A 12,917-nucleotide genomic window follows, 5' to 3' on the forward strand; every position below is an offset into this window, starting at 1 on the left:
GTGGTGGTGGTGGTGGTGATGGTGATGGTGGTGGTGGTGGTGGTGATGGTGGTGGTGGTGGTGGTGGTGATGGTGATGGTGGTGACGGTGACAATAATACTCTCCTGAGATTATACAAAATTCCCAACCTGTGAAACAGCCTCCAGCCCACAGCAACCCTGAGTGCATGTTAGTGATTTCAAATATGTTTATATCTAGGGTTTTACTGAGCATGAGAACCTTGAAATAATTTGTTGTCTTAAATTCTCAGATTTTTGGGAGTAGGAACAAGTAAGTACAGAAAAAAATCAAGAGTAGAGAAGGTACTTGCAGGTTGTTGTAATAAAGCTTTAAAGACACAGTTGAGGGGCTGGAGAGTTGGCTCAGTGGTTAACAGCACTGGCTGCTCTTCCAGAGGACTAGGGTTCAAATCCCAGCACCCACATATTTCCTCATAACCGTCTGTAACTCCAGTTCCAGGGAATCCCATGCCCCCTCAGGCTTCCATGATCACTAGACATACCTGTGGTCCACAGACATGCATGTAAACAAAATACGCATAAAATGAATAAATAAAAAATTAAAGATTTTTAATTCTGTGATGTCTTTCATCACATCCACGAGACAATCCTTCTCAGTTAAACCCAAGAGAAACCAGAGAAGGCATCAATCTCACTCACGTGAGCAGCTTGGTATTAGTTAATAGGCTTGTTAATTTTTTAAACGTAATTGTAATCGTCTATTTAAAAGTCACCTCTCATAGATTAGCCCCTGATTCCAAACCCAATGTGGAAAAACCAGTCTCCGACTTCAAACGGCCACAGGAATGCTTGGCTCTCTCATGCCAAAGAGAGAACCCAGATGCTGCCAAGAGTTGCCAAGCCTCTGTGGGCCAGGCAGGCAGGGCTGGCAGCATGACTATAAATCTCACCAGTGCTGGGTTGTGCCGCTGGCCTTGACTTCCCCGGGACCGGTCGGCTCCCAAGTCCCTGCTCTGGCGGTACTGAGATAGATACACTTGCCAGTGGGGCATTGACTTCATTTTTGCGTTTTTTGGTTTTTCCATCGACACGATGCCTTCTGTTTCCAACTCTGACGAGCTGATATTTTTTGTGAATGGAAGAAAGGTAAGTGTCTGGCATGCGTAAGTTTCCTTCACGGAGGGTGAAGTCAGGCTGCTTCTCTGTGGTGCCTCTCCTCAGAGCCTCGGTAGGGGTACAGCTGTAAACACGGGTCGGGTGGTTATCTCCACTTTCACATCAGATGGTGAAATCGTGGAGGGTCCGCTTGCTGTTCATCCTCACTCGGAATCAAAAGGAATATTTTATTTTGTGTGGCAGCAAGCGTGAATTCTGACAGGACCGCTTCAGGCTGCAGGGGTGAGCGGCCGACATACCTTCGGTGTTGGTTAGATATGAGCTCCACCTGAGTTCCTTAATGCCCTTTGCCCAGGAAAGAGGCGGGACACAGGGGGCAACAACAGCAAACAACTCTCAAATGGTATCAAATGATAGCCATTCCCTCAGCCGAGCCCATCACCCTGGAGGCAGAGGCTCCCTGGCAGGCGGTACAGTAGCTAGGCGGTCTCGGCAAAGGACAGAGCCAAGAGACGTTCTCCACCTCGTTCTTCAGAGGAAAAACAAGCAAGCACATGGGAAGTGCGGAGTACTTTATAGTCAGAATTTATATGTACTTGCGTGTGACAGTTAACAAGAAAAAAAACAAGTAAAATTCAATATTATTTTAGTAATTTGTTAAGTCTTGTTTCCTACACCTCGGGGTGGCTATATTGCTGAGTTTTCTAATGGAAAAAAAAATGAAGCTTCAATAAAGGCAAAAAATTCTTAGCAATTTTTCCGGTCAAAAAGTCATGAAAAGGCCATTTCTGAGAGCCTTGTAAACTTGTAAACACAGAATGAGAGAGAGAGAGAGAAAGAGAGAGAGAGAGAGAGAGAGAGGGGGGGGGGGACGGACGGAAAGGAAAAAGGCAGAACAGAAAGACAACCTGGTGTAGCAATATGGGATGACCCAAAAGAGCCTAGGACATCAGAAGTAAAACTTTTGACAATCTGGGGATTGCAAGGCTGAGGTCTGTGCTGGGGGAAATGGCTTTTGTTGATGTGTCCTTTAATGTTCTTTGATGTTTTAATGCTAAAATGCTCACCTACACGTCTTCCAAATGTGAGTTTCCAGTGTCTTCAATGCATAACTGAAGTGCAGGTGCTTTTAGCTCATTTTTATCTTACATATTTCTAGGACAAAAAGGGCGGGGGGGGGGGAGCAATTTACACAGTCCTGAAGACCGTGTTCTTGGCCACAACCGTTCTTCTGTTTAGATGCAGGGCTCAAGTTGGCCGAGGCACGGTGTCCATCAATGCCCATCACCCCACAGTCTCCCCAAGGTGTCTCACTTGCCGGGGGGCTTTTTTCTTTCTCTGCGCCTTCCCCATAGGCTTTTCTGGCCCTGTCAAACTGTCTCTTTCCCAGCTGCCTTTCACGTGCCCACGCAGAAATGCAGACAGAGGCCGTGTTTGTGGGGCGCGAATGCCTGGCTTCTGAATTTGCGAAAGCAGTGGCAGGAGACTCAAACCTCTTTTTGTTTCTTTTGTTTGGGGACTCAGCTCTGGTCTTGGATTTGTACGCGTTTCTCTTTGAACGCACGGCTCTCTAGGGCGGGCTTATCTTTCATGGGCTTGTCCTACTATTGAAGACGCGGGCTACCTTTCCGTTCCTCCCCCGCCAAGCCCTCCCTCCCAAAACGCTGCGTGAACCATCCTCACTCAGCAGAACTGCTGAGGGAGTGTGAAATCGCAGCAAGGCTCGTCCTGCCTTCCCCACAGCTGGTGGACTGCCCAGTGCTCTCTGTGAAAACATCTGTCTTGTTGATAGCTAGCATACAGGCGCTTGCTCCGGGCTGACTTTTCCAGCATCCTGCTGCTCTCCTGCTGCCGTCCCTGGGTTGTTTTCAGTACACACTGGCGATTGCTAAGGCCCTCGCTCCCCGCTCCCCGTTTCCTATGCTTGCTAAGAAGAGGTTTGTTCCTTCACGCAGTTCCTGAGATCTTTTTCAAGCGGCTGGGAATGCTGGCTGCCTGACTTCTGATTTGCAGCTGACAGGCTTTTAAGCACTCCAAATCAAACCTCACTCTTCTTCTGGAACCCTGCCATACTCTGTGCTCCTTGGACCTGAGACTCGCGTGGCTGGAGGGGACAGCAGTCCACCTGTGTGGCAGTCACCGCAAACACGAGGGCTGAAAGGGCAGACAGTTTTTTACCACACATGTTATTGCAGGAAATACAAGCCCGAGGTGTCATCAGGTCTTGATCTGGGGACAGAGGAAACGGGAAGAAGGAGCAGCAGTTCTTCTGGTTAATCAGCCCCTGTTGCTATCTTGTGCCCGGCTTTGACAATCATCTCCACGTTCTCACAGTTAAGAGTGTAAAAGAACATGAGATTCGGACGCTCCACCTCTGCTCTTAGGCACACACACACACACACACACACACACAGAGAGAGAGAGAGAGAGAGAGAGAGAGAGAGAGAGAGAGAGAGAGAGAGAGAGAGAGAGAGAGCCTGGAGTGTGACACACACACACAGAGCCTGGAGTGTGGGTACTGGGCTGATCTCTGCTTTGGTAAATCTTCTGGGGACTTTAGAAGACGACCTGCAAAAGGGAGGTGTGGAGTAAAGAGACCGGCGGTTCATTTGCCATGAGCAAAGGCGGTGAGACCACAAGGCTCCGCGGAGGACGGTGCCCTTAGCTCCGCATCTGGGTTCCCCGCTGCTTTGCTTCTGACTCGCTTTCCCCATCTGGCCTGACCGTCCCCAGCAGAGAGACTGGCTGGGTTCCTTCAGGTCCTGAGGGCAGCGGGCTTTCTTAAGTGCCAATTGAGGTAACGCTTGGCGCTCAGCTGAGGGCGGAGCTGTGACGAGTACCACGTGGCTCTCCCTCACCCCCTGGTAGAGCTGGGAAGCGAGGGCCCTGGTACTACCTGGTCGTCTCTGCTGACATGTTTGTACAACTTTCTATGGCTGTGAGTGATCAGAGTCGTCTGTTTCCCATTCTTTCCAGCTAAGTCAGGAGTAAATGCTTGCCATAGATGATAGAGAATTCAGACAAGCATTTCTTCCTGACTTGCCCGAGTGCTGTCTCTCCAAAATTTTGGTTCCAAGAATCACCAAGAGATTTCTGTAAAGCCACCCACATTGTAAACGCGCCCTCCCTAGAGAGGCTGGGATTGCTGTAACCCATGACAACATCTTCCTCAGCCCCTCCCCTTGTTTCACATTGTAGGTCGTAGAGAAGAGCCCTGACCCTGAAGTGAATCTGCTCTTCTACCTGAGGAAAGTTCATATCCTTTGACGGTAAATGGGTAGAAAACGGCTCAACGGTCTCAGAAGGGCTGGCGGGGCGGTGGCTCGGTGGTGAGAGCCCCTACTGGTCCTCCCAGTCCCAACACCCGCATCAGACTGCTCACAACCCCCTGGCAACTCACACGCCCAGCACCAGAGGGAGCCGAGGGCCTCTCTTTCTCAGCAGGTGTGCTCTCATGCACACAAAAACACAGCACACATTCACATAGACACATACACATAAATAAAAATAATAAGAATAAATATTTTAAAACATAATGATGAGAAAAGTCACCTGCAGCCATTCTCGGTAAATGACTTGCGCTCCGTTTGTGGCTTCTGGTTGGAGTTCCAAGAATGGCTGCATGGATTCATAATGGACTTATGGATTCATGTTTATTTACTGCATTTTCACCCTCCTGGGGACCATGAGTGCCTACTCTGCAAACAACCTCATGTCTCCTGAGGCCCACATACACCCCAGGGATTAAACGTCTCTAGGCAAACTTGTGTCCTGCCAAACGTTCAGGGCGTGTGTCCCGGATGATGGTGTCCCCACAAGACTTTTTAGCTGACTCCTCCTACACCCTTGCGTAACTCTTGGCAGAGAAAACAAACTTTGATAAATATGTTTCCAAATTCTGACATTCTTTCAGATCTTCACCTCTGACCTTTCAATCCTTTTTCTGTTGGGGCTGGATTTCTCTCTCCTGAGAGGTTTTCATCAGACATTGGTAAACAGTTCTCCGAGAAGAGTTTCTTGTGTTTGAGCGCAACAGTGAGGGAGTGGCACTGGCTAGTGACTGGCGCAGTGGTTACACAATCTCTACACAAGCTGGCATAGAACTGCACACATAGGCGTGTAAATGCATGTGTAACAAAGCAGGTGGACACATACAGGTACATAAACATATATGTAACAAGCATGTAAATGCATATGTAACAGGTAGACACACATGCAGGCATGTAATCACATGTAACAGGTGGACACACAGACATAAAAACACATATGTAACAGGTGGACACAAACAGGCATGCAAACACATATGTAATGGGTAGACACATGTAAACATATATGTAATGGGTGGACACACAGACAGGTAAACACATAAATAGCAAGGAGACTTTGCATAAGTTCTGTCCTCCAGTTCTGCTGTTAGGTTCCTGAATTTTGTCTCTTCACATTTGGAGAGAGAGAGAGAGCCACAAAACAGGAGTGTAGGACAGGGGACAACTCGAAGGGGTCAGTTCTCTCTTCTACCACACGAGTTCAGGCATCAGTATCAGACTCAGGCTCGGCAGCAGGCTCCTTACCCGGCGAGCAACCTCTCCAGCCTACGCTCTGGCCTTAGTGTCAAAGCATAGCCTGCTATCCCCATGTGGACATCATCAACTGAGGAGAGCTGGGTCATGAAAATACGTGGTTGTCTCCTATTCTTCCCCCAGAGACTGTAATAATTGTTTTTAAGTTATCTATTTTATACGCGTTGGTGTTTTTGCCTTCATATATGTCTGTGTGAGGGTGTTGGATCCCATGGAACTGGAGTCACAGATAGTTGTGAGCTGCCATGTGGGTGCTGGGAACCGAACCCTGGTCCTCTAGAAGAGCAGTCAGTGCTCTTAACCACTGAGCCATCTCTCCAGCCCCAATAATTTTTTAAGTTAAACACATGTACTCACTGTGGCGAGGGAGACGGCTCAGTCAGTAATGTATCTGTCTTGCAATCACAAGGACATGAGTTCAACATTTACAAAAACATTTAAACTGGGCAGTGGTGGCACACGCCTTTAATCCCAGCACTTGGGAGGCAGAGGCAGGCGGATCTCTATGAGTTTGAGGCCAGGCACCAAAGCTACAGAGAAACCCTGTCTCCAAAAACCAACCAAACAAACAAACAAACAAAAAAGTGTTTGAAACACCAGGCATGGGTACACCGGAAAGGGAGAGACAAGTAGATCGCTGGAACACACTGGTTAGTCGGCCTAGTGTACTTGTCCAAATCCAGACCAGTGAGAGACTGTTACACACACACACACACACACACACACACACACACACACACAATTTCTGACTGGGCCTGTGGAAAGACGCTGAGGTTGGCTTCTGGCTTTCATGTGGGCACACACAAGCCGAGCCCTGTTGCCAGGCACTAGGAATTCAGAGGTGAACACGATAACATCATCCTTTCTCCTTCTGTCTCCCCATCTCCCAGTGAACACCTGTAAAATCTCCCTTCGGTTGCTCCCTGAGGCCTGTCTTGACAAAAGTGTTCTAGAACTAGCCTGTCCCTGGTGCCTGATCTTCTCTCCAGACTCCGTCTATCTACTCAAGCTTTACAATCTGACTACCTGGGTCATCATTTTGCAGTCCCTTCCCCATGAGCGCCCTGGACAGCCAGAATCCTCCTCCCCATCCTACTAGCTCCCCTCTGCCCCTCTTCAAAACCTCACCCCTGGTCGGCAAAGCCCATCACCGCCTCCGTTTAAACCATCTCTAAGGCCCTCACACACTCTGCCATGCCTTCTCTAGGTTTCCCAAAAGAAAGCAATATCAGGAATAACCTGAAGTTGCGGATTCCCAGATAACCAAGGCCAGAACCAGCACTAGGAGTTGTGATGGCCTTTGTCCCCCACTGAGTCACCACACCCATCCCCCGCTGGCCTGCCCAGATCTGCTGGGTCAGAGGGTGATGACAATCAGAGGGAGTTTATCTCTGTGAGATCTTAGCTCTGGTGTAAAACTGTGGACATGGATATCTCCGAAGCATTCTTTTTTTAAAAGAAAATATTTATTTATTTATTATGTATACAATATTTTGTCTGCGTGTATGCCTGCTGGCCAGAAGAGGGCACAAGACCTCATTACAGATGGTTGTGAGCCACCATGTGGTTGCCGGGAATTGAACTCAGGACCTTTGTAAGAGCAGGCAATGCTCTTAACCACTGAGCCATCTCTCCAGCCCCCTCTCCAAGGCATTATTGTCCTTCCCATCCCCAATATCCAGCTCTGCGATTTTTAAAACAAGTCTTCTTCATCCAAGAGGCTGGGGAAAATCTTTGTTGGTAGAGTACGTGCCTAGCGTTCGTGAAGCGCTGGCGTCAGCTCATGACATCACATGAACCAAGTGCAACGGTGGACCGTATTCCCAGCCCTGGAAAGATAGTCAGGAGGATCAGAATTCAGGGTCATCCAAAACTATAGAGTGAATTTGAGGCCAGCCTGGACCGCAAGGACCTATCTTAAAAACAAACAAATAAAAACAACAGTTTGTGTTTATTCTAAGGAAAAACTTTATGGAGCACTAAGTATTCAGAAGCTATGCAGGCACTGCGGTTGGCCCATCATAGCGAAGGAGACGGCCGTACTGGGCACAAAGGGGAAGGGATTGGAGCCATGTTGTGAAGCACCAGAAAGGATACCCAGCCAGGCAAGGGGAGAGAGGATGAGATAAGATTAGGGTTGAGCACACAACTTTTCAGCCAAAGCTGAAGTGCTGGAGCCAAGGTTGTTCTGATCAGAGGCACGGGACCAGAAGCAAAGGAATATCTTGTTTTAGAGAAATAAACACAGCTTTTGTTGGCTGTGTTGAGAGCTGAACGTGAGGACGGACACACGTGACAGAAAAGGAAGAGATGAGCAATGAGAACTTTGAAAAAAAAAAGACAGGGCTCTTTTCCATCTTCCTCTTGGAGAGGCAGCTTCGCTTCTGCCTCTCTTCCCCTTCTCTCTCTCTCTCTCTCTCTCTCTCTCTCTCTCTCTCTCTCTCTCTCTCTCTCTTATTCCCTCTCCCCCTCCCCCTCCCCTCCCCCTCTCCCTCTCCCTCTCTCCTTTAATAAAGCTTTATGCCTAAAAAAAAAGAAAAAAGAAAAAAAGACAGGGTCTGGCCCCGGTGGCATGTTCCCTGTTTGTGTTGTCTGTCCGTTTAGTCTAAGACAGCTTCGAAGGATGCTGCAGGGCTGTCTGTCCATCTTAGAGGCAGTGAGAAATCTCTTCCCTGCGAAGGACCAAAACACAAATTTACAACGCATGGCTTCTGCTCACTCCAAGTCATGTTTCTGTATTTGGCACTTACAAAAACAAAGAACAGCTACTTCAAGCTGAGATTGCGTAGGACACACCCATCCTACGCCATTATCAGTTGTTTATTTGAAGCTCAGATTTAACGGAGAGTCCTGTGTTTATCTGGCCACATTGTCTAATGAGGAGCCCCTAGATGAGCCAACAGAACGCAGAAGGAACACATCAGGGCTTTCTGTGAGGACAGAAAGAGAGTTTTGAAACCAGCTGGTGGATGTCCCGACAGCAAAGGGCGCAGAGGATGTCACATGTTGTCATGTGTTGTCATGTGATGTCACGGGCTGTCGCTATGGGCTGTCATGTGATGTCACATGCTGACCGAGTGAAGGCTCAATTCCACCTCTGAGCCAGAGAGCACTTGGATTTCTTGACTTGAAACTTTCCAGCCTCCCAAAGCAGTAACAAACCACTCCTTGCCTTCTGTGCCCTAGTCACAGGAGCGCTGTAAGGTCTGACCCACACTGCCTACAGCCCTCTCTGTCAGTCCTGAGCTGCCTTAACCTGCTCGGAATTAAAGAGCAGAGTCAGGTATGCAAAGCCTTGTTGGGGAGGCTGCAAGGAACTCCTCGGCTATGCATTCCAGAAGTATCCTAACTGCACCTCTTCACCAAGGGCAGCAATCAAGGGAAGACAATGACTCAACCACAGCCTAAGCCAATTACAGGCTCCACCCACGAGATCCTTTTAAACTGCACCCAGAAAAGGTCCCAAGCCAATTCCAGTAGGTTCCTGGGCGCACCTTAAAAAGAAAAAAAAGAAACAGGATTTGCATATATCATTTGTTCTCTCTTTGAGAAAATATGCAAGCATCTGACATAGAGATTAGGACTGGCTCAAGAGTCACGGTTATTATTGTATTTACTAACCTGCACATTGAACCCAGGGCTGCATACACACACACACACACACACACACACACACACACACAAAGCCAAACACGGTCCACTGCTGTTCTGTATCCTCAGCCCGTAAATTAATGTTTTCTAATTCCATAAGAAAGAAAAAGGAAATCCTGCTGTACCAGAGAAAATTGAGCCTCCCAGGAGGATGTCTCTGAATTTTACACAAACCACCTTCTATGGCACCCAAAGACATGGCGTCTTTGGTGGATTCATCTCCTGTGGCCCACAGTTCTGAGTTCTGCAGAAGCCATGAGCTTTTCCACATTGCACTTGGGTGCAAACACTGAGCTGCTGGCATCGGGCTCGCGTGGTTTGTGTGTCTTACTCATGCAGAATGCACACATGGCTCACGGCAGACATATATGCGCACTGACCACAAGGCACTGCCCTATACCCACTGGGAATGACATAGCATCTCCTTTCTTGGTTTTACTCTTAACAAACAGAGTCTTTCTGTGTATTCCAGGCTATCCTGGATTTCTCTGTTACCCAGGCTGTCATCCAACTCACAGCAATCCTCCTGCCTCAGCCCTCCCAAGCCCTAGTAATAGTAACTAAAAATCGCAATATCCAGCTTCTGCTAGTTCTTTTTTTATTGCTTAATGTTGTTTTGGGTGCTGAGGATAAAACCCAAAGCTTCAGGAATCAAGCACCCTACCAACGAGCTAGACCCCCAACTACTAGCTCATCACCTTTCCAACTGAGTTGGAAATTCTTATATTCAGAAATGCCATGGGACCCAGTTTCAAAAAGCTGGTATGGCTCTTCATTAGCCCCTCCTCAGCTTTCATCAGTGAGCTGGGAGGTGGGCAGCAACTTGAGCCGACTCTTTCGGCGAGAAGCCGCCACCAGCGCGGTACACGATTCCTGAACACACCGCTTGTTATCGGCATCCAGGGGAGAGAAAGGGAACAGCCGGAGCTACTCAGGTCCCTTTTCCTTGACTTCTCCTCCTTCCAGTCCGTCTCACAGGTACTAAATATGGTTGTGGGGGAGGAGGTTGTGGCGCCTGCACAGTGATGGTGTCAAGATATGATCCCAAGAGCAAGAAGATTCAGTATCCTTTTCTCTGGCCTGGCTACGCTCTGGGCACATCTGGGAGGGACAAGGAGACTTCCCCCATGAAGGCTTCACTTTTCCTGTAACTATGCACCCCTCCCTTTTGTCTCCAAGTCTCACCCTGCCTCCATCTCTCTTCCCCAAACGTTCTGCCCAGCAGGGCTTGCTTGTCCTGTGTTCTGAGCTCTCGGGGCTCTGTTCTCTGTTGCTGTAAAATAGTTCCTGTTCTCTGAACAGGAGTTCAGAGAAGTGTCTGCAAGAACGGCTAGGGTGGAGTTACAATCTTGGTGAGATTTAGGCCCTAGCACACACTGACAAGAGTCATTTTCCCAGGAGGAGAGAGTGATTACTCAAACCAAGCTGCATCATCTTGACCTGAAAATACAAATCTGCTCTCTGGTGGTGGAGGTGACGGCAGAGTCGTCTAGTGTAACTGCCAAGGCTTCACCTTGGGTGACGGGTGGGCGGTGTCTTTCACGAACCACAGAACTTGGAAGAGGAGAAGCTGAGGAGGCAGGAAGTGGCAGATTAGTTGAGGACACATCCAGGGTCCTATTCGTTGTCTCTAGGGGATTGTCCGGCAGGAGTTTCTATACAGAGCTTTACTGTTTAGAGAAGCTATAACTCTAGAGTTATAACTTATGGGGTGTACTAACAGTAATAGCAAGATGCTGGCAAAATAACTGAGTGCTTACTGAACGTCACACACTGTTCAAAATGCTTACTATTAGCCGGGCGGTGGTGGCGCATGCCTTTAATCCCAGCACTCGGGAGGCAGAGGCAGGCGGATCTCTGTGAGTTCAAGGCCAGCCTGGTCTATAAGAGCTAGTTCCAGGACAGGCTCCAAAGCTACAGAGAAACCTTATCTCAATAAACAAAACAACAACAACAAAAAAAAAAACCCTAAAAAAAAAAAGAAATGCTTACATATTAACTATGTCATCAAATTCTCCAAACAACGTCAAGGGATTGTGACTGTCACCTACATTTAAAACTGAGAAAGAGCAGCAAAGAAATTAAGTTTTATGAATGTCTTTGTGGGAGATGCAGGTTTTCAGCCAGACCATCTGAAAGGCAGCACGGACTTCAGGAGAGCAGAGAATGGAGGAACGTTGTCAGAAGACAGAACGGGAGATGGGCAAAGAAAGATGTGTGCGTACGTGTACACACACACACATTCACAAACATGACTGCATACACACTCACATGCATCCACATGCACACATGCATCCACTCACTCACACACGTACCTCTGCACACACAAACAACACACATCCTGACTCAGATACACACACACATATGCTCTCTCTCTGTCTCTGTCTCTCTCTGTCTCTCTGTCTCTGTCTCTCTCTCTCTCTTTCACACACACACACACACACATATACACACGCACATATACACACTCACATGCTAAACCAAAAAGGAAGAGATGCGGGAAGGAATGATGTACACATATGAATTCCCAAATATAACCTTCTCAGCCTGCAACGTTACTTGTATACATGTGTTTTCACGGCTGACCATTTGGGACTGGATAACCAGAGGAGAGCTCTTCCCCGGGGAAGACTATTCCTCCCCCTCTTGGCATCCCTTACTTACTTGGTCATTGCGTCGGGTTGAAGCCTTCCACAACATTTATGATCCAATGAAGAAAACTTCCTTACTTGTCTTAAAAGGAGAAAGAAAATAAAATAAGAAAAGGTGAAGGAAGGCCACTTAGGAGTCCAACATGAAAGCATCCTCTCTTTTACTTCCTCCACTTGGGATATGTAAGTTCTTTTCAGGCATGGCCAGAAGTCTATGGTTGTCTAAGTCATCTTCTCTATGGATGGGGAAATACAGCCTTGCCGTCCTCCTGGACTGAAATAACTGTATTGTCACCCGTGCCCCACGATTTCAGTGTATTCTCTTTACATAAGCCCATCCCAGCCACTACCCAGCGACAGCATGCCTGGTGCCCATCTGCTCTCTCCATGGGGCAGCCATTACCACAGTGGAAGGCGTGGGAAGCATCAGAAAGAGGATTCACCCCGTGCAGGTAAGATCACAGTGTGATGGGGCCAGACGCTGGTACAAGTATGGCCCAGAGTCTGGTGTGTTCTCCAAGCTCGAAAGCCTTTATGCTTTTACTATCTAAGAGACCTTCTCAGCTTTGTGCTTACCAGTAACTAAAAGGCCAGGCCAGTCTTACTCAAGAAGAAAATGAGGCAGAAAACCAAAGTTTATAGAAAACAGACTTCTACATTCCTCACTGCTCCAAAGTGTGAGATGCTGATGAGAAGTCAGCTGTGTGTGAGATTTTTCCAGGAACAACACCCAAGTACCTGCTACAATTAAAATCAGCAGGGTGGTTGCTCAAGTTGGGAAGGCTGTCCAAAGACCGGGGAAACATTGTTTCTTGTGACTGAGCAAGAATTCTTGCTGATTGAATTTTAAAGGCAGAATGTAGAAAGAGAAGGCTCCTTCCTTGAAAGGCTGTAGGCGGGAACAGAGAGACGTCATTGCCCGCCACCCTTGACAGAGAGACCTGTCCGTTCCAGCCGTG

The 12,917-nt window shown here is 48.0% G+C and overlaps 1 protein-coding gene across 3 annotated transcripts in view; it reads left to right on the forward strand.

The window, feature by feature from the left end:
* The first annotated feature begins 899 nt into the window (after positions 1–899).
* Positions 900–12,917, forward strand: part of LOC119803866 (aldehyde oxidase 4) — a 60,361-nt gene continuing 48,343 nt past the window's right edge. The window contains exons 1-4 of one of the 3 annotated variants that reach the window (XM_038315315.1): positions 900–1,106; positions 4,275–4,332; positions 10,274–10,370; positions 12,302–12,410. In XM_038315315.1, coding sequence (XP_038171243.1) covers positions 1,053–1,106; positions 4,275–4,332; positions 10,274–10,370; positions 12,302–12,410 — 318 coding nt within the window. In that variant the 5' untranslated portion in view covers positions 900–1,052. Of the gene's footprint in view, positions 1,107–4,272; positions 4,346–10,273; positions 10,371–12,291; positions 12,411–12,917 lie in introns of those variants that run through there. The other 2 variants (XM_038315316.1, XM_038315317.1) reach the window with 2 other exon arrangements.

The sequence above is a fragment of the Arvicola amphibius genome, chromosome 18 (assembly GCF_903992535.2).
Source record: "Arvicola amphibius chromosome 18, mArvAmp1.2, whole genome shotgun sequence".
Taxonomy (NCBI): domain Eukaryota; kingdom Metazoa; phylum Chordata; class Mammalia; order Rodentia; family Cricetidae; genus Arvicola; species Arvicola amphibius.